Source organism: Staurois parvus, unplaced genomic scaffold (genome assembly GCF_062004578.1).
Source record: "Staurois parvus isolate SC_StPar_1 unplaced genomic scaffold, SC_StPar_1.0 ptg000151l, whole genome shotgun sequence".
NCBI classification, from domain to species: Eukaryota; Metazoa; Chordata; class Amphibia; order Anura; family Ranidae; genus Staurois; species Staurois parvus.
In genome coordinates this window covers 1,529,807-1,557,544 of record NW_028317947.1, presented here as the reverse complement: position 1 = coordinate 1,557,544, position 27,738 = coordinate 1,529,807, and the positions used below count along the sequence as shown (strand labels likewise).

The window sequence follows — 27,738 nt, the reverse complement described above, 5'->3', positions numbered from 1 at the left end:
CACAGTTTACTACGCAGAGGTAAATTATCGCTGCTTAGTTTGCGGTTCCTCAGATTCTCCAGCTCTGGGCTGGAGAATCTGGAGGGAGAACACAGATCGCCAGTGAAGGGCTGACATCGCTCCTTCATACACTGGCCATCTGTGTGCTGAGATGATCAGCAGAAAACATTTTCTCCGCTGATTTCCTGAGTGTCAAACTGTGAATGACCAGAGAGTAGCTGCGATCCTCTGAATCGCAGCTATTCTCTGTGTCATAAACGGACACCTATATTGCCAAAAGTATTGGGACACCACTCCAAATCATTGGATTCAGACGTTCCTATGACCTCCATGGGCACAGATGTATAAAATCAAGCACCTAAGCATGCAGACTACTTCTACAAACACTTGTGAAAGAATGGGTCGCTCTCAGGAGCTCAGTGAATTCAAGCGTGGTACCGTGATAGGTTGCCACCTGTGCAATATGTCCATCCGTGACATTTCCTTGTTACTAAATATTCCACGCTCAACTGTTAGTGGTATTATAACAAAGTGGAAGCAACTGGGAACAACAGCAACTCAGCCACAAAGTGGAAGGCCACGTAAAATGATAGAGCGGGGTCAGCGCATGCTGAGGCGCACAGAAGTTGCCAAATGTCTGCAGAGTCAATAGCTAAAATCCTCCACACTTCATATGGCCTTCAGATTAGCACAACAACAGTGCATAGAGAGCTTCATGGAATGGGTTTCCATGGCCGACCAGCTGCATCCAAGCCTTACATCACCAAGTGCAATGCAAAGTGTTGGATGCAGTGGTGTAAAGTACACCGCCACTGGACTCTAGAGCAGTGGAGACGTGTTCTCTGAAGTGACCAATCACGCTTCTGTCTGGCAATCCGATGGACATGTCTGGGTTTGGTGATTGCCTGACTGCATTGTGCCAAGTGTAAAGTTTGGTGGAGGGGGGATTATGGTGTGGGGTTGGGCTTGGCCCCTTAGTTCCAATGAAGGGAACTCTTAAGGTGTCATCATACCAAGACATTTTGGAAAATATTATGCTCCCAACTTTGTGGGAACAGTTTGGGGATGGTCCCTTCTTGTTCCAACATGACTGCCCACCAGTGCACAAAGCAAGGTCCATAAAGACATAGATGAGGGAGTTTGGGGTGGAGGAATTTGACTGGTCTTGACAGAGTTCTGTCCTCAACCCGATAAAACACCTCTGGAACGAATTAGAGTGGAGACTGTGAGCCAGGCCTTCTCGTCTGACATCAGTGCCTGATGCGCTTCTGGAAGAATGGTCAAACATTCCCATAGACACACTCCTAAACCTTGTGGGCAGCCTTCCCAGAAGAGTTGAAGCTGTTATAGCTGCAAAGGGCGGGGCCAACTCAATATTGAACCCTACGGACTAAGACTGGGATGCCATTAAAGTTCATGTGCGTGGAAAGGCAGGCCGACCAATACTTTTGGCAATATAGTGTATGTAGTACATTTTTTAACCTTGAATGACATTAACAGCAAACAGCGAAATGTTTTTGCACTCCAGCATGCACAAAAATTGCCACTTAGTTGAAAGCATGATATAGAACTGGCCATGCAGAGATAAAAAAGGTAAACTGAACCTCTCCAAAACCGAGCTCCTAGTCTTCCCCCCAGCCTGCACACCACCCCCCACTGACTTCTCCATCACATCCAACAATGCCACTATCAGGCCTGCCCCGCAGGCCAGAGTACTTGGTGTCATTCTGGACTCCAACCTATCCTTCCAGCCCCAAGTCCAATCACTAACAAACTCATGCAGACTCCACCTCCGCAACATCGCCAAAATCCGCACGTTTCTAACCCCAGAAACCACTAAACAGCTCATCCACTCCCTCATCATATCACGACTCGATTACTGCAACTCCCTCCTCACTGGCCTGCCTCGCCACAGGCTATCCCCGCTTCAGTCGATCCTGAACACGGCAGCCAGACTCATTCACCTCACCAACCACTCCGTTTCCGCCACTCCCCTCTGCCAATCTCTCCACTGGCTTCTGATTGCACAACGGATCAAATTCAAAATCCTAACACTGACATACAAAGCTGTCCATCATACTGCCCCAAACTACATCACCGACCTAATAGCCAAGTACCGCCCAACACGCACACTCCGCTCCTCACAAGACCTCCTTCTCTCTAGTTCCCTGGTCTCCTCCTCCCATGCCCGCCTCTAGGATTTCTCCAGGACATCACCTATCCTCTGGAACTCCCTACCCAAATCCATCAGACTATCACCTACTCTCCTCTCATTTAGGTGCACCCTGAAAACCCACCTCTTCAGGGAAGCCTACCCCACCCTCTGCTAATTGCCGACCTCCTCCACTCTTCCTACCACTCCATTCCCCACAGCTATCTCCTCCTGTACCACTATCCCCTCCCTCCTAGATTGTAAGCTCGAAAGAGCAGGGCCCTCGAACCCCTCGTGTATCACATTGTATTGTTTTCATACTGTCGCATGTTCGGTCTCCCTTTGTAATGTACAGTGCTGAGTGAACTGTTGGCGCTTCATAAATACTGTATAATAATAATACCCTAGATGTGCTACAGAATATGCTAAAAAATATAAACCAGTGACAAAATAAATTAAATTATTCGACTGGGAAACTACCGCACCCTTGAACTACCGAATCCTGCGATGCAACACAGTGAAGCACTTTGGTCACAAATTCAGAGTCAAACTGAACTGAAGCAAGAAACAACCCTTAACCTCCTTACCTTAACTTCTGCAGCCATTTTTTCACTTGCAAAACCATCCACGGAAAGCTAAAAGTAAAAATAAGAATGTCAACTCAAACCACAAGCACCTGTAAATGATATATAAAGTAATAGTTGATCATCTTACTTTTATCAGTCGGGAGATAAGAAAGCCACCTTGGTACCGGTTATGTAGTTCTTCCCAGTTTTCCTTCACAAAAGTCCATGCTGCCTTTCTACCTTGCTTACTAGCCCCTGCAACCCCTCCAATTACAGATACTGTATCTTGTGGACGTACCTCTTCCTATAGATAAATAAAAAAATCCTTAGTAACTATTTAATAGCTCAAGTTTAAACTGACAGAGTCCCAGAACTATCACACCTGTAGCACTCATTCGTGCTGACAGTCATAGAAACATAGAAAAGTGATGGCAAAAAAAGACTGAGCGGTCCATCGAGTCTGACCGTTTTTTTTTGTTAACTTTTTCAAACAGTTCCATAGAGTCCCTTCTGTACTGTTCATTGTGAGCAGTAATAGACCATTTAATCAGTGTTATTTGTTTTTCCAGTTCATAACTTTTGGACGATAGGCAAGAACAATACAACAGGTAAAAGTGATCAGTGCCCTCACAGGAACTGCCAACAACGTGACAGAAATACATGGCTATTATAATAAATGCAAAAAGATGAATGAGAGCTCCGAATAGCCTATATTAGACAGGATGCTGTATATTTGGGTCAAGCCGCCAGAAAAAATGTAATTGCAAAAAATAGCAATTTAAACTTGTAAACAAAACATCCCCGAAAATACTTGATCTCAAAGTAGTTAAGACAATGCCCTCCATCCTCTCCAATTCACAGGCTCTCCACTCATCCCAAAACCTCTAGCCCCCAATCCCTAATACATCATGGTCCGTTTCACATCAAAGCCCCCCCCCCCCCCCCACATTAAACTGCTCCCTTCACATCACAGCCCTCCCTTCATATCACGTTTGTCAGTCCCTTTAGATCAATCCTCCCCTCTTCACAGCCCTACCTTATACAACAGGGCAGAGGCACAGCAGATCTGGATGAAGGCCAGGAGCTGCCCAACTTTTCATGTTAACAAGTGGGTGACTGGTTACAAAGTTGGGCAACTCCTACTTTCTGTCCAGACCTGTAGCACTTCCTGCCCTCTACAGTTCTGTGAGGGTGGATTCTGCAGCAGGCGGGGAAAGACACCCAGGAAGAAGTCACCCAGGTTTCTAAGTGAGTGTCGGTGTGACCGGCAGGAGGAGAGCCATCCTACGTGTCACCAGCAGCAGTCCCTGACTGACAGTGAGCTAACGATTCCCAGGACCCCAGTAGGATTACGGTTGCAGAGCAGTCTCATATTCAGAGGAGGGAGTCTCTTCCCATGCTGTCTGTCTGGTCCATCTAAAGGGGGCTTCTTGCAGATCCTTGGTCAATATACCATTCAACACATTGCGCTTTAAATATGCACATCTGGTGAGTGTGCATTTGTATCAATCTCCCGCACGGATAAAAGTCACATGGAATAATATGACACCACCTGTGCAATAGGACCCGTTTGCAGCACCATATTCTGACTGGTGTTTGTCAGACCTTCACCATCTTATGAACACTTTTTTTTTAGTTTTAAGACTTTCACAAATGCACTTGTTTTATTGCGCTAATCATAGTGTTTCATTCACCTATATTTGTTATTACTTACATTTATTATTGATTTAATATTATCACTATTCATTTAAAATTATTATGCATTTTTAGTTCTGGACTGTATCATTCTTTTTTTAGCGCTGCATTACATATAAGGTCTAGGGTTCTTTTTAGTGCATTTGCGGCTGATCTTATTAAATCACTGAGCGCTCGCTGTCCCTTTGTGCACATCAACGTCTAGTGCTAGGGAATTCTTTAGAGACCAGACCAAATGTTGCAGGAGGTAACCATCAATGCCCAAACTAGACTAGTACATTAAGCCGATGCTGCTGTCCTGAGATTGGGTAATCTTGCAACTGCGCGGAAAAAAAAATATAAAACAAAAAGGATGCAAAGGTCTAGTGCATAATCAACAGCACTTTAATAAAGCATAAAGTACATACTGACAAGGGCTGTGAAGAAGGGGGTATATACCCAAAACACATCAGCTGGTTTTACAATGTTCTTTTGGACCGCATGAATTCCATTGTGTTGAAGACCTATTGATTCCTGAGTTTATGTACAACACTGCTCTTGTAAATATGTACTTTTCTATTGTTCAGTACAGTGCTGTTGATAATGCACTAGGCATTTCCGTCCTTTTTTTTAATATTTTTTTTCATGAAGATGGGGATGTGTGCAAGTAAGCATGCTTGTCAACAAAGGCCAGGAGATCCCCCCGCTGAAGGGAGGCAATGATTGACCTGACAGATTCCATGGACATTTCCACACTCAAATCTTCAGATCCAAGATTGGACACATGCCACCTTTTCCCTTGGAAACCGTAAAAAAATTTGAACAGAACCCTAAAAACCCTTTCCTTGGTTGTGATAGGGAAAACAACCCCAGAGAAAGCAGCTTCTGCAGGGTAGTTTACACATTCTCTAGTCTTTGCCTTCAGGCTCTCAAATGTGCTCTCCTCTCTGCAGAGATGGAAACTCCAGTTTGTAACCCCTGGAAATGTCTAGGACCCAAAGAGCTGTAAAGCCCTAGGTCCAGATGTCTGCAAAGACCGAATGACCTCCGCTTTGTGAGGAGAGCTCAGAGACAGATTTGGTAGTATTTGGATTCCAGGTTTGACAGAACTGGGTATTTAAAAAAAACAAAAAACAAATATGGGTCCCAGAATCCATGGGCCTATTAGTTGGGGGGTTTTGCCTACTGTTTACTAGGCAAAGGGGTACTCTTGCCAGTGGAGACTTCCTTGATGTAGGTGTCCCATGAATATATTAAAGAGTCCTACCCCGCCGAAGGGCATCCTCTTGAGGCTCCATAGATCAGCACAGAGGTGCAACAAACTGGAGAAACAACCTTGCAGCCCATACTTCATGGTTGTGACACTTCAAGTGCCGCAACCCGTGCCTCCAAGCTAAAGCACATTAAAAGCGCTGCAAGCTGTGTTTTCTGCAGGTGCAACACTCCAAAGGAGGGTAGCAGCCTATAATTCACCTTGACCCCAAGGGGAATTGGGATAACAGCAGCCTGGGAACATGTTTAACCACTTCAATACTAAACACAGCGCTGTAATACTTTGAATGACAATTACTCAGTCATGCAACACTACCCAAATTAATTTTTTTCTTTTTAGACAGTCAGTGTTGATGGGGGAATCCCTCTAGCAGCACTATTGTGTTCTGCCAGCTGAGAACCTTCTCCTTGCACTTTGATAAAATTCTTCTCCAACATGAGAAACGATGGATATATAGAATGGACACCTTAATCCCTAAAGGGCTAAAAAACAAATTAAATTTTGTGGCATTCCTTTAACAGCAAAATCATTATACCCTAAATTATTGTCTGGTCCTCACTGGTACCCCTTGACCCCAATGGCCATTGAGGGTCTTTGGATGGCTGGTCTATTTTTCCAGGTCTGTGTCTTAGCCTTTATTATTTTTTAGATATTTGGATCAGGAAAATTACCTTCTTTCATAGGGCCTTTTCCCTTAAATTTGCTTCAAAAGTGACCTGATCGCAGGAACAAATTGATAGGTAGAGACCTCTCCTAGGGAGATCATATTCCCTGCACCGAAAGGTAAACTCCAATCTGTCATGTTGGTGCCTTCCATGCAAGGGGGGGGGAATACACTTCCCTACCCTCAAACCTTTGGGGAGACATCCACCTGACCAGAGACTCAAGAATGCTGGGATGCAAGGACATCGTGTCCCCCTGTCTCATGCCATCAGAACATTCCGCTGCAGAGAATGTACAAAAGGAATCATCTCGATTGACGCAACCATCTTCCCCAAAAATCACATGCAGAGACAAATTAAGGAATATCTCAGAACCCAGAGCGAAGCCACGATTTCCTGCTTGCAACAAACACAAGATTTTCCTTCAGCAGCTAAAATATGTGAATACCTGCAGAAGAGACACACCCAAACAGAATTTATTCAGAATCAAGTAAGGGAAGAAATTGGTTGTGTATAATCTTGTCACATATTCTGACCAGGACGAGAAAACACTGAGGTGGCGAGGAGCTCTTAGACAAGCCATGGATGGTGTGAATTTCTCCTGCAACCATGAGTTACAGTGTTGGCGGTGGAGTCCCTCCCGCTGAGCCATTATGTTCTCCCGGCGGACAGTGGGGGGGGGAGGATGGGGGGGGGGAATGGCAGATGAAGGCATCTGTGATTATTGTTAGTGGCCAACTTGGGTGCATTCAGCAGGAACCGGATGAGATTCGAACCGCCTATAGCAGGCTTTATTCTTTTCTGTTTCCTCTCTAAATCAAGTAAGAGGAGCTAAGGTCTCCCATAAAAAAAAAAAAAAGTGCTGCAGGACCTAATTATAAGTGCATCTGCATTTACAGGTTTCTATTAGTCACCCCTTCAAGATTCTACAAATAACCAGCAAACACAAATGCTCCTGCGCTTGGGGATGGACTCGATGCAGGCTACAACCACATAAGGAATGTCCTGGAACATGCACACCTTGCTGCCCTCAAATGGACTGGAGGAATCCAAATATACTGAATGAGGAAAGAAAAAACAGAGGGCGCACAGGCCTAGTGCATTACCATAAAAAATGTTTAATAAAAAATAAAGTAGGTGTTGTACTGACAAACGACAATATAGTCAAGGCACATCATAAAGAACAGCTGGGTCAACACCACGCTGAGTAACAGTCCGCAATAGGGAGTATAGACATCCAAAAGGCTGACGCGTTTCGAGGACTTGCCTCTTCCTCAGAGCCATGCGGACTGTTATTCAGCGCGGTGTTGACCCAGCTGTTCTTTATGTTGTGCCTTGACTATATTGTCGTTTGTGAGTACAACACATACTTTATTTTTTATTAAACATTTTTTATGGTAATGCACTAGGCCTGTGCGCCCTCTGTTTTTTCTTTCCTCAAGGTTCTACAAATGCCTGTTGACCCGTCCAGTTGAGAAAGAAATTTTAAACACTGTATAAACCTATATTTCATTTTATATGCTTTGCTGAAGCCAACATCCTTGGCATCATACTAACTCTTCTGCAACATACTCACGTCCCTTAAAATGCCACTCATGTAGGTTGTGCCTGCTTGCACTACAGAGATGAGAACATGTTGTAGGGTGTGAGGTTATCAGCATTGTCTCTGCTGATTCACAAACTGTATCCTATCAATTAGGAGCTGGCCACACCTAGCCCTGTCCACTGCTTTATGGATTGATAGCACTGCCTTTGTTGCTGAAACCCTCCCACCATGAGCTGCAGTGTCTGAGAAGAGAAGCATATGAGACAAGACAAACTGGTTGTCAGAGGAAGGTAAAGAAATGTTTTACTTTAAGAGGTCTTTGCGTCACATACTGTAGTGACTGGATTTGAGACTTGTTTAGACTGTCATACAGAATCCTTTAAAAAAGTACTTTAACCCCTTCACGCCTAAGGGTAAAACAAGTCTAAATGCCTAAGCACAATTTTGCAAAGTTGACATGTGTTAGTAAAACCGTACATATCATCACAGCTACTTTGTACATCCAGGTAGATTATACCTTGCTTTTTTTCAGGACAAATTGGGCTTTCATTTGGTGGTAAATGGTAATGGATATCGCCTGATTTTTTTTTTTATTATCAAAGGAAAACTGACCCAAAATAGTAAAAAAAAACCAAAACTTTTTTTTATTTAGCTGTGTGTTTGTTACTACCATAACCTACCACCAAAGAACAACCCACAATAAATTCTCCAGCTCTTGACGATCGCAGCAATACCATATATGTGTATGTTATTTGTTGTTTGTACCCGTAGTACAGCCCAGAAACAATAGTGCACATTTTGTTTTTGTCTTTCTACTTAAAACACACTGACACCAAATTTTTTTTTTTTTTTTAAATCCTGACCTTGACCTAAACACAAACCCTGGCACTGAACTAGATCAAACCTTGTTCTAGGTATTTTTTCTTTATTTTTATTTTTTAATATTTATCTTCTTTTTTTTTTTTACAAACATTTTTTCCCCCCTCTATGCCAGGAGTTAGAGAGATACAATGCATCTCTCTCCTCCATTCATAGAGAGAAAAACAAAAAAAGGGGCCGGGCTGTACATTGACTGATCACTCTGATAGCCAATCAGAGGCTATCACAGCGATCATGTGACCCAGAATCAGGAGTCCCGGGTCCCGATCGTTAGAACGGGACCCGGGGCTCTCAGTGACACCGCAGTCTTTGTGCTGGGAGCGTGCTGTGCGGCGCACTCCCAGTACAAAGACAGGTACGCAAATATGCGGCCCCACAGAAAAAAGCCCCGTTCTGTGAGACCGCATATTTGTGTTACATCAACGTTGAGAGGTTAAGACCAAGTATAACAGGCAAGAATTAATTATTCCAAAAATTGGTTTAGCCAGAACCAATGTTTGGCATTGTAGCTCTGCAAGCATTCCTTAAGATATGAAAACTTAAAATATTAAAATGATGAAAACTCACCGAAAGGGAGAAATTTAGCACCTTCTGGATTAACTCTGTGGAACAAATGGCTCCTAGAACCCGCTCAATCCTATTTCTTTCTTCTTGCATGTCAGCTTGTTTGTGGAGCTGAAAAAAGATAAGGACTAACTGTAGTAAGAAGGTATGTTAAACAATGCCAACCATATAGTGAATTGGTTAAATCACATACACAGGAAACCCAATTAAAAAAAAAGTAATCTGCAAGATGTTGCAGCTGCTGACCACATTGACCTTGAGGCCCAGTATTACACTCCAGGGAAAGAGTCAAAAAAGCGTGCACTGCGTCAGAAAAGCAAGGATCCACATGCTTCAAGGCATAGGTCTAGACAATAGCTTTAAAAAGGAGAGATTTCTTTAGCGTGGACTGGAGCTTGGCACTGGTAAAACTATGCTTCAAAGCAGTATTATACCCAAAAGCAACATTTAATATATTGCAGCTTACAAATTCTTAGATGTGATGGCTGTTAGAAGTTTTTCAACAGAACAAGCTGTCTTGCAGATGTAATAGAGGGTTGAGACAAACCATTTACCACGGAGAGGTGTACAATGACCAACATTTATTCATTTATGAAAAACCTTTATCCAAAAAGGAATAAAGCTGTTGTCCACAGTGCTTATAAAGTGTTAGCTGGGAGTTTGTTTTCAATTTGTCACTAAATCTGCAAGTACATCTAACACTCCCCTCCCCCCAGACTGACAACGCTGCTGCCCAAAAGGTGCCTCTGTTCCTCCTTCATCCAGAGTGGTGGCACTCTAATACAGGAGATGTGTTACTGACCAGATCAGCGGGTGAATCAGAGGGTAAAAAAGCCTAACAAAAAAAAACTAATGCAGCCACCAAATCTAAAGATTGGTAAGCTGTGTTCTCGGTGTCCCACAAAGCTGGTGTAGCTGTCCAAGAATATGAAATCTGCGCTCTCTTTCTGCAGGGCTTCTGGGATGGATCAAAAAGTTTCTGACCGATCAGTGCCAGCCACCTTTCTAGAGGCACAAGCTCTCTATTTTTAAAGTATCAAGAAATGGCTGCAGAAGACTGTCCCTGTCTGGAAAGTAGAGTCACTGACTCTTCACCTTGACTTTAAAGCGGAGCTCCACGCAAAAGGGGAAGTTCCGCTTGAAGGACTGCTCCCCCGCACCCCATTAAGGATTGGCACTTTAAGGGGGGGGGGGGTAGCGGGTAGCCGAATTTGGCAGGCACCCGCTCCCACTTCCGGTCCTAAGTGATCGGAAACGGAAGGTGTCCTCCCTCCCTGCAGTCTTTTGGGACACGTGACAGGTCCCAGAAGACTTCAGAAAGCGCAGTGCTATTCGCACATGCGCAGTGGGTACTCAGCTGTGAAGCCGCAAGCAGTCACAGCCGGGTGCCCACACTGAATATGCTGGCCTCCTGGAATACAGGAAGGCCGGTGAAGCGAGCTGCGGGGGACACCGTGGGACAGGTTGTTATTTAAAAGTCAGCAGCTACAGTTTTTGTAGCTGCTGACTTATTTTTTGACAGGATGAGTGGAACTCCGCTTTACGTGAGGGTCCAATCATCTTGTGGGCAGCATTTTATATAATAATTTAGAATATAAAAGTTCTGTGTCTCTCGAAAAAAAAAAACCCAAAACATTTGAGCATTTAACCAGTTGCCCGCCGCCCTATAGCAGACATACTTCTACAGGACGGCAGGGCTTCGCAAACTCACATATTTATACAGTATATATGATTTGCATTTCCGGGAAGGGGTGCGTGCGCGCCGCCCTACCTGCGCCACTGTTGGCGGCTACAGATGTCAATCACAGGGTCCCGGGTGAAAAAATCTCCAGCAGCACCCGGCGATCGCCGAACAACACTGACAGGGGACAGACCTTTGTGTAAACACAGGTCTCCCTCCTGCCAGCAGTAACATGCTGCTGTGTATTTCTCTGCACAACACAGAAATACACAGTAGCATGTTTTCCAAGTAAAACACACACACCTGCCCAGGGTCATTAGTACAGTGTCAGTGCTTTTATTAGCACTGTATTGGTGTCACTGGCAGTTAGTCAGTTCCCCCCCAGTGTCAGAATGCCCGCCGCAGTCCTGCTATAAGTCGCTGCTTGCCGCCATTACTAGTATAAACATTTTTTTTTAAAATTCCAGTATATATACACCGCCATTTGTAGATGCTATAACTTTCATGTAAACAAATTCATTTACACGTAGTGGGATTTTTATTAACCAAAGACATAGTAAAATATATTTTGACCTAAATTGTACGAAATTTTATTTTTAAAATTCTTTACTGGATCTATTTAATTGCAAAAAGTAAAAAAAAAAAAGAAAAAATGTGTTTTTTCAAAATGGTTGTTTTTTTTTGTTTATAGCACAAAAAATAAAAACCGCACAGGTGATCAAATACCACCAAAAGAAAGCTCTATTTGTGGGGGAAAAAGATGTAAATTTTATTTTGATGCAGCATTGCATGACCGCGCAATAGTCAAAGTAACGTAGCACCGTATCGCAAAAAATGGCCTAGTCAGGAAGGGGGGTTAATCCTCTGGAACGCAAGTGGTCAAAGAGCAACAGAACTCTGGAAGTGTTCCCCAAAAAAGGCAAGCGGAGGGCAAAAAAAAACAGTCAACATCATTGTATGTGTTCACTGTGCAGATGATCGCTTTTCCATTACTGCATTTCCATGCCCTGTGTCTGCGTGGTGGTGGCCATCTAGGTAGAAGCAAGGCTTTTGCTTCAAGTCAAGAACAGTGAGCACCAAAGCAGTGATATCGCCAAATCTGACGAGCCTTGAAGTGAGAAGCATCAATGCCAGATCTTACACTGCAGATATACAGCGTTGAGGCTTTAATCACTCCCCTCATTACCAAAGTTTTCCCTAAACTCTTCATTTTTTGAGTTCTACTTTAATAACATGTCTTATGTGACAACTGACCTTTAACATCGTATCCAACGTTGTGCTGTCTCCATGCTTCAGAACAGTTACATAAACCTAAGAGGAAAACAAATGTTGATATTATTAGTTGTTTCATACATGACAAAAAAAATCAAAAATAAAGTGGTAACGGGAGAAGAACTAACCGGGCTTCGGAGATCAGCACTTAATGTGTTCTTTCCTTCAACATGGTCCTTAAACCTACGGCGAGCTTCCTCCAGGGTAGGTTTATGGCCAGCCTTTCCTAACTTCCCTAATACTAGGCCTCGCAGCAAAGCGTCCAGATGTCCTAAGGAAATAAACAATTAAAGCCTGCAAATCACACACAAAAATATTAGTGATCACATTCCTCAACCAGCTGCAATCACAATGTATAAAATAAAGAGTAAAAACGTTGGCAAAAAGGGAATTTACTGAAAACACAGGAGTGGCAGTCATTCTCTGGAATTTTAGTTAACAAATTGGTTGTAAACCTCAGACATGAAATATGAACAAAGCATATCCCTCTGCAGTGTGTACTTGTCTCAATGAAGAGCACTAAGTGTCATTTCTGTCTGCTGATTCGTTCATCTGCTATCAGCATGAGTCACTTCTGACTAGTTTTCCTGACACCAAGAGAAAAATGGTGACAGGTGAGGGACCCCCAGCAGACTGACAGCTTCAGCTCTGTTTCTGTAAGCGAAGTCTCCTTCCCACCACCCTATAGCAGAAATACTGCTATAGTGCAGCAGGGGTGTACAAAATCACGCATATATTCAGCTGTCAATCACCGGGTCCCAGTCGGTGATTACTCGCTGGGACCTGGTGTTAGCTGAGTATTACCAATGGGGGAGAGAACTGTATGTAAACAATACAGTTCTCTCCTCTGTCAGCTCCTGCACACTGCTTTGTATGGCATAGCAGAGCAATACAAAGCACACTGCTTACAGTTGAAAACACACACACAGCTTACTGTGAAACAGCACACAGTTAATCCTTTGATCGTCCCACATGTTAACCCCTTCCTGCCCAGTGCCATTAGTACAGCATCAGTGCTTTTTATTAGCACTGATCACTGTATTGGTGTCACTAGGGATGTCAGTGACACCAAGTCAGTTCCCCACCATGTCAGAATGCCCGCTGCAGTCGCTGATCGCGACCATTACTAGGGAAAAAAAAACTCTAGTATATTATACCATTTGTATACAATTTTTATTAGCACTGTATTAGTGTCACTGGGGATGTCACTGGCAGTCAGTTCCCCCCCCCCCAGTGTCAGAATGCCCGCCGCAGTCCCGCTATAAGCTGCTGATTGCCGCCATTACTAGTATAAACATTTTTTTTTTAATTCCAGTAAATATACCGTCATTTGTAAACGCTATAACTTTCACATAAACCAATTAATTTACACGTATTGGGATTTTTTTTTTTTAGCAAAGACATGGAGCAGAATACATTTTGGCCTAAATTCATGACAAAATGTATTTATTTTTGTTTTACTGGACATGTTTAATAGAAAAAAGTCAAAAATATTGTTTATTTTCTCAAAATTGCCCGTCTTTTTTTTTTTGTTTATAGCGCAAAAAACAAAAACAAAAAACGCACAGGCGATCAAATACCACCGAAAGAAAGCTCTATTTGTGGGGAAAAAAAGGCCGTAAACTTAAGTTGGGTGCAGCAGTGCATGACCGCGCAATTGTCAGTTAAAGTAACAGCGCCGTAATGCAAAAAATGGCCTGATCAGGAAAGGGGGTAAATCCTCTGGAGGGAAAGTAGTTAAATCAGCAATCAGAGCTCTCCTCACTGAGCTCTGCAGAGTGTAATTTCAGCTCTGAACTGTCAGACAAGCTTTATAAATTCAGCACTTCGTATAGATGGAGAAGAGAAGACTGCAGATAAACAAGTGTAACTGATGTAGGAAGATTTGTTTCATCTCTATCACCTGAGGCCAGTCACTTCACTGGGTATATGTAAGGGTTTACAACCACTTTAAATCACTTTAGTAATTTCTTTAAGAAACACTAATTAATTTCTGAAACTGTTTGCAAATTATTCCAACACCTGTCTCAATGGTAAAAATAAGAGAAGAGTGTTTTGCATGCCTGAGCCTATCTGCACATTCCACCCCTGCTAAAAGCAGCTGATGGAGAGAAATATGTTATCTTTTATGCACAATGAAGCCAGTTTTGAAGGGATGACTTGTAATCTGTAATATGGACTAGCAGTACAGCAATCCTGCACTCTACATCAACAAGCAACTTTCAGAAGATCAATTGCTGTATGATTAGAAAAAGTAGACCCTCTAACACTTACCCTCCCCTGGTTTGGGGTCCCAGCCCAAACGCTGCCCAATAGGTGAAAAAACATCTCTGATGAAGCCTTGAATTTCCTCATGAAACTGTGTGTGAGATAACAGCGTGGAGAGAATCCCTAAATTACAACTTAAGTCACTCCACACAGTATAATTGGGCTCATTCACAAAGGCCTCCATGACTTTTAGAACTTCAACCGTGCTGATAATGCCTGCTCGAGCCTGTAAGAATACACATGAATGAAAATGGGCCTGTTAGCATTCATAAACAATGTCTTTGGACTATACTAAAAAAAAAAAAAAAAAAATTCCTGGGTAAATAAGTAGATGGAGGGGTGAGTGCTGAGAAATAAATATCTCACCACAGACATCAGCCCAGAAAACATACATCAGCAGCTATCTCAAAACTTGGAGGAAGTGCTTTGCTAGGCACTTGACCATTACTGGCTGGAGAACTAGCGATAGTGAGAATGTATGTTTCACAACCTCCTTCACCTACATAGTTTTCCTGTATTTTCAACACTTGTCCTATCTTTATACTTACCATAAAAAAAAGGTCGTTCTGAAGCCCAAGCCTGTCTACAGGCTGCAGGGAGAGGTCTCTAATTCCAGGCAGCAAACTCTCCAGCATAGAAGGACTGTACTGGGTACGATAGAAGCCAACAGTTCCTGGATTTAACTAGATAAGATGAGAACAAGGAATCAGTGAAATGAGTCAGACCAATTATGATTTTTGTACACTCCTATTCTCAGCGCTCAAAGAGGGATATAGCATAACACTAAGCAATCTATGGCTATACTGCCACCTAAGGAGAAATGGACACTAGACGCCAGTCAAAAAACAAACAGGAACCAAGAGCATTAAATAGCTGGGTGCAGAAACGTTCAACTAATCTAGCCTATGCAGAGACCGACATGTTGACCTTGTAAGACTAGGCGAATATGTGTACAGTAGAGGCCTGATGACAAAAAGCCTAAGAAACACTTACTGTCCTAGTGGAGTGGGCTTTAACAAGACAAGGAGACACTATCTTGCAACAATAACCAGTCAAATCCACCTAAAAATAGTGGATATTGGAGCCAAAGCTTTTTTAGGCCCTTCTGCAATAAAAACGGAATATATCTGCCTAAACGAAGCAGTCACAGAAATGTAAATCCTAACGGCCCATACCACTTCCAGGCAATGAAGAAAGATGTCCCTGAGGTGAACAGATACTGGGCACAGAGAAGGTAACACATTATCCTCATTTAGCTGAAAAGCAGATACCACATTAATAAGCAGATCCTTGATCTCAAAACAACCAATTCTTTTTTTAAGAATGGGGATCCCTACTGGGAAATCCTGGTAGATCAGAAGCCCTTCTAGTTGAACTAATGGCTACAAGAAAGGATGAAGAGGAGTTACCCTCGAAACATGTAAGCCATTTCTGCATCCCAGATCGCGTCTTCTTGGCGTTGCCTCTTCCTGGGTCCCACTATCCACTGTGCCATGAGATGGTGGCTTTACATGCTGTATTTTCTTCATTGTGAGTATGTTTTTAATCCTTATATAATAAAGTACCCCTGAGATAATGCACTAGGCTGGTGTGCCTTCTGTTACTTGTCTTTTTACAGTTATCGGATTTTCTCAGTCGTTAGAGGGCAGCAAGGTTTGACACTCCCTTGGATGTCATTATAAAGAGGCTTGTGCAAATTGACCCTGGTCCACCACAATTATGCGCAGGAGAAATTTTATCATTTCAGTAAAGCAATGAGCCTGTGTAACAAGGGTTGCTTAAGTGCCAAAATGCAAAACTGGCGCAGTTCCTCTTTCCTGCCGCCAGCTGTGCAACCAAAAGTGTTGCAGCCAGAGCCCAGTAATTAACCCTTTTAGCAGGAGAAGAACAAATAAGAATCAGCAGGTTTCCTGTAAATAAGGGCAAAAGCCCCACTCACCGCCATGGAGGTCCTCAGAAGGCCCTGTAGTTTTCACATAGGAATAGAGGCAGGATCCAGGGAACATGCTGTTCCACTACTGGGCATACCTCCTAAGGGCTCATCAAGGACAGGGTTCCACTAGATGGGTGCACCATGGCCATGGACCTGTAAAGCACTCTGCCACATGAGCTGCACAAAAGTACCTTGTCGAGCACTGACAACAGAGTTCAATGGCAAAGGACACATTAAAGGCCAGCCCTGCTACTCATTCTCAGCAAGGTCTGGGTATCCCTTCCACAGCAATGCTGAGGATCAACCAAAGAAAATGAGCCTACTCTGGCTCTGCAGCAGCTTAAGAAACTTCTCCGATAAAAAAAAGAATCCTGATAAAAATTCAGAAAAGTTTTTTCTTCTATCAGAGGACAAAAGACATCCACTCTCCTAGGACACTAGCCAAAAAACTGAAGCAGACTGGAAGTGGGAGGGGTTATACTGGGCTTACTTTACAGTTTTGCTTGCCAGAGTCCAATCTCCTGAGGGCAGCAGCATAATCCAATCTACATGAATGTTTACCATAAGGCAATATTTGATGCAACATTAACATTTGCACATTCTTGCTTCTTGTACAGTTGCAACTTAAATCTTCCTCAACCTTTCAGTTACCCCAAACCCCAGCATTTTTTAGGTCTGCATACATACCTTTTTCACAGGGATTTTCAGTCCAGTCACAAAGTCACGTTCCATTTTCTCCACATTCTTCTGTGAGACCAGGGTTTGAGGCCTAGATGATGTACGCCCAGGGGGAGGGTTCTTAATGCCCTTAGCTCACAGAAGTGGGATGAATGATTTAGCCTACAAGCAGACTGGCCCTAGATCACAGAGTAATGACAGTGCCAGAAAAATACCCAAACATTCTAACTGCATGATAAAGTACCAGAAACTCTAGCATTACTTTACATTGTACTTTCTATGGGGTGTTCTGTGCACAACAGATTCAAGATGGTTTCACAGCAGGTAGTATGTAATTAAAGTCAAACAATACTAGGTTGGTCCTACTTTCTGCAGTGGTATCTCAATTTCCCACAAAGACCAATACACAGTGCATTTTGGCTCACCTTCACCCACTGGTCTGAGGTCACTCCTTCTAGCACAACTGTCATCTCTGGCTTGTCCATAAGTAATCTTAACTTAGCAGAGGCCGGGGATTCACTGGTGCAGATGCTGATCGGTACCATCCACTGAGGACTCTCCTCACCTGAGCGAGGGCAATAGGAGGATGTTATATGGAGAGAAGGGCTGGAGGCTTACCCGCCAACCTATCGTCGGGAGAATAAAGGAGATAAGAGAAATAGGAAGAAAGAAAGGTAGGATAGCTTTGAGCTGCTCCAGAAAAGCATAAGAGAGACTATAATGACAGTATTGTGCCTATAAAAGCACAATATTGTGAGCAACTTGCGATCTGGTCACTCAATGACTGCAGACCACAAATAGGGTCACTCAAAGCCCAGAGGTGGCCCCTCAAAAAAGCATAGCACGCCTGGTAAGTCTTACCATGGTGAGGACCACTGGCACAAAATTTCTTCTGAGACAGCGTTAAGGTCCTGGAGTCTTCCTTCTGAAGAGAAAGTTCACAGGAATTTAATTAGTGTTAATATACTATTGTCCACGTACTGATAGCATTTTGCAAACAAAAGATATGACATTTAAACCCCCCCGCCTCCCAAAAAAAAACTATTGAAGAATGGCCTAGACAGCTAAAGTACCTGTTCCGACTCCACGTATATTAAGGGGAAACCCATCTGTTTGGTCCAGGTGCTCATAACAGCAGCGATTGGCTTCCCACTGGCCTGCTCTAGAGATTCCCATAGATCCTCTGCAGAAAAGAGTACTCAGTTTACAGCTGTGCCAGAGGGAGCTGAGAGGAAGGGAAAAGGGAAGGTAGGTTTGGGTGGTGGCATCACAACCATCACAAACAGGGTTTAAAGACAATACAGCAATTAGAAGTACCTGTGGCAGCATTTTTTTCCTGGAATTTAGTGAGGTATTGGTTCATGCCCCTACGGAAATCCTGCACAGATCAAGTAAAAGTTACTACATTTTTTGCTACTTGTATAACATTAAATATATGCAATGCTGGTAATGACAAGAAGCTGACTGCATTGGTTATTGAAGCACACCTCTCATAACAGAAATACCTGGGCTACAATTGCTGCTGACCTAAGAAAATGGAGAGGGTACCTGATTTTGACAGGTACCCGCTCCCACTTCTGCTCTGACTGCCTAGGCGATCGGAGCGGAAGTTGCCCCTCCTCAGTGTGTGGCCGTTCATTTGATCGTCTTCTGTCGAAGGAGAATGTCAGAAAATTGTACTCAGTGGTTGCAGCTTTAGAGTCTTAGCATGACAGGCAGGCAAGTAGCATTTTCAGAAGGTCAGCAATGGCAACCAACACCACAACAATCTCCAGAAATTTACCTCATCTCCAATGTAGTCATGGAGCATACGGATCACTGATGCACCTTTGCTATATGATATGGCATCAAATATTTCATCCACTTCAGAGGGGTGTCCAACACAGACCTAGACACAGAAAGTAAAGAATATGGAAATATGTTATATATATATATATATACATACACACACACACACAAAAACATATAAATTACAGCTCTCAAGAGTAGCCACTGTACCCTTTTTCAAGGGACCAAAAGTAATTGGGCAACTGAATCAATCAAAAGTGGTTTCATGGACAGACGTGGGCTACTCCATTATCCCTTCATCAATTAAGCAGGTAAAAGGTCTGGAGTTGATTCTAAGTGTGGTATTTGCCTTTGGCATCTATTGCTGTGAACCTACATCATGCGTTCAAAGGAGCTGTCCATGCAAGTGAAACAGGCCATTGTAAGGCTTCAAAAACAAATCCATCAGAGAGATAGCAGCAACATTAGGAGTGGCCAAATCAATAGTTTGGTACATTCTGAGGAAAGAAGAACGCACTGGTGAGCTCAGCAACATAAAAAAGGCATGGACGTCCACAGGAGACAACAGTTGTGGATGATCGCAGGATCCTCTCTATGGTAAAGAAAAACCCATTCACAACATCCAGACAAGTGAAGGACACTCTCCAGGAGGTGGGCATATCATTGTCAAAGTCTACAATCAAGAGAAGACTTCACGAGAGCAAATACAGAGGGTTCACCACAAGGTGCAAACCATTCATAAGCCTGAAGAATAGAAAAGCCAGATTAGACTTTTCAAAAAACATCTAAAAAAGCCAGACCAGTTCTGGAAAAGCATTCTTTGGACAGATGAAACTAAGATTAAGCTGTACCAGAATGACGGGAAGAAAAAAGGCTTGTAACAGCTCATGATCCAAAGCACACAATGTCATTTGTAAAACATGGTGGAGGCAGTGTGATGGCATGGGCAAGCATGGCTTCCATTGGCACTGGGTCATTGGTGTTTATTGATGATGTGAGAGAAGCAGCCAGATGAATTCAGTGTTTAGAGAGATACTGTCAGTCCAGATTCAGCCAATTGCAGAAAAGTTGATTGGATGGCGCTTCACAGTACAGATGGACAATGATCCAAAACACACTGCAAAAGCAACCAAGGAGCTTTTGAAGGAAAAGAAGTGGAATATTCTGCAATGGCCGAGTCAATTACCTGATCTCAACCCAATTGAGCATGCATTTCACTTGCTGAAGGCAAAACTAAAGGCAGAAAGACCCACAAAGAACAACTGAAGACAGCTGCAGTTAGAGCCTGGCAAAGCATCAGAAAGGAGGAAACCCAGTCTTTGGTAATGTCCATGGGTTCCAGACTTCAGGCAGTCATTGCCAGTAAAGGATTCTCAACAAAATATTAAAAATGAACATTTTATTTATCATTATATTCATTTGTCCAATTACATTTGAGCCCCTGAAAATGGAGGTACTATAAAAATGGTTGCAGTTCCTACAATTTGTATTTGATATTTATGTTCCATTTTTAGATTTTGCCAAAAAACATCTAAAAAAGCCAGACCAGTTCTGGAAAAGCATTCTTTGGACAGATGAAACAATGATTAATCTGTACCAGAATGATGGGAAGAAAAAAGTGTTGAGAAGGTTTTGAACAGCTCATGATCCAAAGCACACGTCGTCATCTGTAAAACATGGTGGAGGCAGTGTGATGACATGGGCATGCATGGCTTCCAGTGGCACTGGGTCAAAGTCTACAATCAAGAGAAGACTTCACGAGAGCAAATACAGAGGGTTCACCACAAGGTGCAAACCATTCATAAGCCTGAAGAATAGAAAAGCTAGATTAGACTTTGCCAAAAACATCTAATAAAGCCAGACCAGTTCTGGAAAAGCATTCTTTGGACGGATGAAACTAAGATTAATGTGTACCAGAATGATGGGAAAACAAAATTGTGGAGAAGGCTTGGAACAGCTCATGATCCAAAGCACACAACGTCATCTGTAAAACATGGTGGAGGCAGTGTGATGGCATGGGCATGCATGGCTTCCAGTGGCACTGGGTCATTGGTGTTTATTGATGATGTGAGAGAAGCAGCCGGATGAATTCTGCAGTGTTTAGAGATATACTGTCAGCCCAGATTCAGCCAAATGCAGCAAAGTTGATTGGACAGCGCTTCACAGTACAGATTGACAATGATCCAAAACACACTGCAAAAGCAACCAAGGAGCTTTTGAAGGAAAAGAAGTGGAATATTCTGCAATGGCCGAGTCAATCACCTGATCTCAACACAATTGAGCATGCATTGCACTTGCTGATGGCAAAACTAAAAGGCTGAAAGACCCACAAACTGAAGACAGTTGCAGTTAGAGCCTGGCAAAGAATCAGAAAGGAGGAAACCCAGTCTTTGGTAATGTCCATGGGTTCCAGACTTCAGGCAGTCATTGCCAGTAAAGGATTCTCAACAAAATATTAAAAATGAACATTTTATTTATGATTATTATATTCATTTGTCGGATTTCATTTGAGCCACTAAAAATGGAGGGACTGTGTATAAAAATGGTTGCAGTTCCTCAAATTTGTACTTCATATTTATGTTCAACCTCTTGAATTAAAGCTGAAAGTCTGCAATTCAAATTCATTTGGATTGTTTTGTTTTAATTTATTCTGGTGGCATATAGAGCCAAAAAAGTATGAAAATTGTACCTGTGTCCAAATATATATGGGTGTATACACACACAATATATTTCACACTCATATCCTGTATGGTTCAGTCTATGGTTTTATTTACTGGGATATAGTACCAATCAAGAAAAAAAAAATTGGAGAAGGAGTTTAGGCATTTTTTTTCCTCAGTGCTGGGTGATATCAATATAGGGTGTAAACTTTTTAATCTGGATTTTATTAATTTTTAATATCAGTTTGCCCAATCAGCATCACCTTTTAAGTTCCCTCCTCCTATGATGCACTGAACTGAATTACACATGCAAGAAGAATAGCGTTTACAAGTCATTCCTGTGAAATTCAGCTGTATTTGAAGGCGGTTAACATAGTCTAGTTTAACCATTTTAATAGAAGTCAATAATTTAAGGGGAGTTAATCACATCTTGGTGCTCCGGGGAAAGAAATAAATTGGTCCTCAGGAGCTGGAGTGGGGTTACTTAATCCTTGATCAGCACTTGAATAGTGGATTTTGCACATATTGGCCACTATTGCACTTTCTCGGTAAATCTGGCACACAATGAACATGACACACATTATCAAATTGCACTGGAGCACGTTTTATTATGAATATTTATGACGGTTGTTTGCCAGTTGTATATCCAATATTTTCCACTCTAGCAGTAGTCTGATTAAGGTTATAATGGAGGTCTTTTATTTTCCTGTAAAGTGTGGCTTTGAGTTTTTCCATTATTGTCATCTAGATCCTGTCTGGAGGAAAGCATGTTCAGGATCACACCCAGCTCTTTACATCTAGCGAACCCAGACAGGCCTCCATGTTGGAGTGTGAGGGAGAAGCAACTGAAGAGGACAGTTGGATCTCTTGTTCTTCCTGGAATCAGCTAGCAGCACACAGCAGAGCGGATGCATGGATAGGGGTCAATAAGTTGGATTTCAGGTGGGGTCGTGTCTAAGGCAGTGCACTTAGAAACACTTGCATTCAAGGCCAGCCATTCAGGAGGCTGCTGGGCCACAGATTCTTCTGTGAGATAGCTGAAAAATGTATGCAATAGGCCTCCATCCGATCACAAACAGGTCCTGGGGGGGGGGTTGTTCCCTGGGCATTCGTTATTTGAGCTTAATGTGAGGTAAACGGGTCCGGGGTGGGATTCTGCACAGCCTGTGTGCAACATAGCCTCAAGCCACCATTGGCAAGCCATATGTCCCTGAAATCAGTACTGAAGGGTTATTCATAAATTAGTAATGATGCTCTCCTAGGACAAAGTGCTGATGTCAATGGAAAAAGTGCTGATGTCAATGGAAAAACTGGACTTGAAATACAAGAAATGCAGATGTCCTTGAAAACCAAAAAAGACTCCCTGCTGTAGAGAGGTAACCACAGAATAAAACTACTCCATACGGAGCCCCCTCTGTAACCTTTTATGTGCAAAGACTGAATGTATATCACCCTTATTGTGGACTGTAAACAGGTTTGAACAGAAGCCCTTGAATAATTCCTCAGTAGAATCTGGACCAGGAAAGCTGAGACATCAAGCCTTCTATAGGTCACTGTCATGTTGCAAGGTAAACCTTCCTCCCATTGACTTTCTGGCAGAGGGCAGCAGATTTTCCTGAAGAATGTTACGGTATTATTTTGCCCCTCCAGTTTTCTTTTAATCCTGACAAGTGCTCCAGTCCCTGCTGCAGAGAAAACCCCTATAACAGGATATTCTCATCTCCATGCTTTACTGTAGGAATGGTGTTATTTGGATGATGAGCTGTTTTGGATTTCTGCAGGACATATTTAGTGTTGAGGCCAAATAACTCAATTTTAGTCTCATCTGATCATAACACCTTTTCTATGTGGCCTCAGAATGTTCAAGGTGCGTTGTGGCAAAACTCAGCGGTGACTGCATGTGGCCTTTTTTGAGGAGCGGCTTTTTTCTTGCAACCCTCCCATACAAGCCTCATTTGTGGAGATATTGTGATATTGTTGTCACATGCACACAATGACCACACTGTGTCGTAAATTCCTGTAACTGCTTCAGAGTTGCTGTAGGCCTCTTGGTAGCCTCTCTGACCAGTTTCCTCCAGGCTCTTTCATCCAGTTTGGAGCAACATTCTGATCCAGGAAGGGTCCGTGTTGAACCAAATACCTTCCACTTCTTAATAATAGGCTTCACTGTGCTTTTAGGTATTGATAAACCTCTTGCAATGTTTTTCTATCCATCTCCTGACTTGTGCCTGTCCACAACTTTTTCCCAGAGATCTTTTGACAGTGCCTTGCCGTCCATATTCATTGTTTGCTTCAGTTGCCAGGGACTGAAATGCTCCAGGCAAGCATTTTTCATGCTTAGCTAATCAAAATGACCAGAGCTGATCACAGTAGAAAGTCAAATGGCTTTGTGTGCCATTGAGAAGGTGATTAGTTAGACCTGATTGAGTTTACAAGTCATTTTTTAGGAGGGGGTGATCCTTTTTCCAAAACAGCTATTCTGTTTTTGAATTTAAAAAAAAAATTTGACATGTGGGTGTTATACATTTCACTTGGATGTTATAAGCTGCACCAAGTAAATAAAGCTGGATAAAACAAAAACTGTGTGTCTTCATTTCAGGCTGCAAAGCAACAAAATGTGATTTTGGGAGGGTGTTTTTTTTTTCTATACCCAATGTACAACTGTGCTGTCATTCTCTACAGCACAAACCGATCACCGGGTCCCAACCAATGATTTATGGCCAAAACCCGCTGATCGGCTCAGCGAATGACAGGAGCAGTGTGCTTTCTTTTCTCCCTGCAAAGCAAGGAGCAAAAACAGACACCTTGTTTACTAAAAAGGGCACACAGTACACATAGAAAACATTGGTAGGCACACAGTTAACCCTTTGGTTGCCCCTAGTTGTTAACCCCTTCCCAGCCAGCATCATTAGTACAGTGACAGTGTATAGTATTAGCAATGATCACTGTATTAGTAAACCCCATTTTATGCTGTCAGCAATGGCACCACATGGAAAAGAAATGTCACAAGACCTGAGAAAGAAAATAATTTCTTTACACAAGAAAGGTGAAGGCTACAAGAGGATCAGCAAAGCTTTACTTATCAGTCAGAATACTGTAGGAAAAGTGATAAAAAATGTAAAGAAGGAACTGCAACCATCTTACAGAGACGTCCAGGTTGTCCACGGAAGTTAACATCTCAACAGGAGCGTCTTCTGATGAGAAAGGTTGAAGAAAATTGCCATGCAAGTTCACTGCAGTTAGCTAAAGAAGTAGAAAGACAAACTGGGGTGATTGTTTCCTGTGACACAATACGGCGTACACTGCAGAGGAATGGCATGCATGGGTGTCGTTCATGAAGGAAGCCTCTCCTTAAGCCCATGCATAAAAAAGCCCGTCTAGAATTTGCCAGAGCCCATGCTGAAAAAGAAGACAACTACTGGGACTCTGTACTCTGGAGTGATGAGACCAAGATAAAGGTTTTTGGAACTGATGGCTTTCAAACTGTATGATGTCACAAAGGTGAGGCATACAAAGAATAATGCAAGTTGCCTACAGTGAAACATGGTGGGGCAGTGTCATTCTGTGGGGCTGCAAGAGTGCTGCTGCTGTTGGGGAGATGCATTTCACTGATGGTATCATGAATTCACAGATGTACTGCTCTATATTGAAAGAAAAGATGCTACCATCACTCCGTGCCCTTGGTCGTCCTGCCATTTTCCAACATGACAATGATCCAAAACACACATATAAGAAGAACAAGGTGAAAGTGATTCAGTGACCAAGTATGTCTCCTGATCGCCTAATCTGAACCCAATTGAACACCTATGGGGAATTCTGAAGAGACAAGTTGAGCATCACTCTACATTCAGCATCCAGGTTCTAAGAGGTCGTTCTTGAAGAATGGAAAAAGATAGATGTTGCTATATGTCGCCAACTTGTTCATTCCATGCCTAGAAGACTTGGTGCTGTCCTTACAAATCATGGAGGTCATACAAAATACTAGATATAGTAATTTTTGTTGTGGGGTGTATTAATTTTTGCATCAATGAATTTGAGTAAAATTGAAGATTGTGTAGTCTAAGTTATATTATTAACCTTACTTTCATGTAAGGAGCCAAACAAATGTTCTATAAAACTACACTGTCAAAATTTTGGAAATTGTTCTTGTGTTCATTGAGTTATTGATTAAATATTACTTTTCAAAAGGGGTGTACTCATTTATGCTGAGCACTGTAATTTGTAAACGCTATAACTTTCGCATGAACCAATCAATATACACTTATTGGGATTTTTTTTTTTTTTTAACCAAAGACATGTAGCAGAATACATTTTGGCCTTAATTTGTGAAAAAATAAAATTTTTTTTAATTGGATATATTTTATAGCAGAAAGTAAAAAAAACGTCTTTTTTTCTAAATTTTCGGTCTTTGTTTATATAAAAAAACCCAATGGTGATCAAACACCAGTGATGCACGTTATCGGCCGAAAATAGGGTTACGGGCATTCAGGAAAAAAAAAAAAAAAAAAAGGTGCAGATAATGATAATTGACTTCAAGGCAAAAAAGCCCCTATTTAAGTTTTTGAATTTTATATACATTTCATTTTGTTTTCTGTCCAAGTTGTGTGTTGCTTTCAATGTAAGAAAAAAAAAAAAAACTGTCCATTTTGGTTCTGGTTTTTGTTCAATTGCATTCTGAAATTTCAGTCCAAAATTTTCATTTTGGTGCACCACTATCAAATACCGCAAAAAGAAAGCTCTACTTGTGTAGAAAAAAAAATTATATAAATTTCATGTGGATACAGTGTTGCATGACTGCACAATTGCCAGTTAAAGTAGCAAAGTGACGATTAGCAAAAAAATGGCCTGGTCATGAAGGGTGTAAATTCTTCTGGAGTTGAAGCGGTTAAAACAGTTACCCCAAAAGGAAGCCAGTGTTCACAAACATCCATCCAGTATGGATCAGCACTCTCATGACCAACGATACAGAGGGGATTCCAGGAGCAACAGTATATGATTCAGATAAATACTAGATTTGCCCCACTTTCTCATGTTTGTGATCAAGTTTCCTTTAGGGAAAGATTGCACCAATTACCCACTGATTTCATGACAGACAACCAAATATGAACCCTCAGAAAAAGAATGGGGGGTGGGGATGGGAGGAAATTTCGAAAGAAAAAAAGACTTTCAGGGGAGGGTATCTATAATTTGAGTAATATATCTTTGGGAAAAGAGAAATGGTTGGTAATGCAAAAAGGCTTAAGGTATGTTCACGCCAGCTGCTGCTTTGCAGTGCGATCTGGCCGAGATCAGCGCAATGACGCAAGTTCAATTGTCAGCTTCAGTACTTTTTTCACAACACACCGCCCACACAGAACTGCAACACAGCTGTGTGAACCAGGCAGAAGGGAGATAAGGCATTTTGCCTTGTCAGGTGGCTGGATTGTGCTGGAAAAGCCACCCAACGCAGTCCCACCGTATGTGGTATGAATGGACCCTTAATGTTCTCTCCCCAAAAAAATTTAAGTTTTGTATTTACAGAGGGATACACAAATACAGTACCGTATTTTTCGCCGTATAAGACACACCTGACCATAAGACGCACCTAAGTTTTAGAGGCAGAAAACAGGAAAAAAAAAATTCTGAACTAATGGACTGCAGACACAGTACAGGAGATGACCAGAGACTGCGGACAGCACAGGGATGACCAGAGACTGCGGACAGCACAGGGATGACCAGAGACTGCGGACAGCACAGGGATGACCAGAGACTGCGGACAGCACAGGGATGACCAGAGACTGCGGACAGCACAGGGATGACCAGAGACTGCGGACAGCACAGGGATGACCAGAGACTACGGACAGCACAGGGATGACCAGAGACTGCGGATAGTACAGATGATTGTTGACCTTTGGGGAGGTGGGGAGCGGGTACCTGAATTTGACAGGTACCCGCTCTTACTTCCGCAGAGCTTTTGTTTGATCTTACCTGTTCCTCCATCCAGCCGCGCGCTGTCTTCCCGGCTTCTGTAATGGAGCTCGGCATGACAGCCGGGTGCCCAGTGCGCATGAGCGAGAAGCACTTGCGCTTTGTGATTGGTCCAGCGGCTTCTGGGATCTGTCATGTGTCCCAGGTACCGCCTTACCATTCACAAAAAGCACCG

The 27,738-nt window shown here is 42.6% G+C and overlaps 1 protein-coding gene across 1 annotated transcript in view; it reads right to left on the bottom strand.

Annotated features, from left to right (window-relative positions):
* The window catches only part of NPEPPS (aminopeptidase puromycin sensitive), a 135,401-nt gene that overhangs the window by 11,675 nt on the left and 95,988 nt on the right, over nucleotides 1–27,738 (bottom strand). The window contains exons 11-22 of the mRNA XM_089674315.1: nucleotides 18,932–19,036; nucleotides 18,466–18,526; nucleotides 18,222–18,331; nucleotides 18,010–18,073; nucleotides 17,574–17,713; nucleotides 15,086–15,220; nucleotides 14,544–14,763; nucleotides 12,398–12,540; nucleotides 12,252–12,308; nucleotides 9,320–9,427; nucleotides 2,867–3,022; nucleotides 2,740–2,787 (exon numbers count right to left, since the gene is read on the bottom strand). Coding sequence (XP_089530441.1) covers nucleotides 2,740–2,787; nucleotides 2,867–3,022; nucleotides 9,320–9,427; nucleotides 12,252–12,308; nucleotides 12,398–12,540; nucleotides 14,544–14,763; nucleotides 15,086–15,220; nucleotides 17,574–17,713; nucleotides 18,010–18,073; nucleotides 18,222–18,331; nucleotides 18,466–18,526; nucleotides 18,932–19,036 — 1,347 coding nt within the window. The remainder of the gene's footprint in view (nucleotides 1–2,739; nucleotides 2,788–2,866; nucleotides 3,023–9,319; nucleotides 9,428–12,251; nucleotides 12,309–12,397; nucleotides 12,541–14,543; nucleotides 14,764–15,085; nucleotides 15,221–17,573; nucleotides 17,714–18,009; nucleotides 18,074–18,221; nucleotides 18,332–18,465; nucleotides 18,527–18,931; nucleotides 19,037–27,738) is intronic.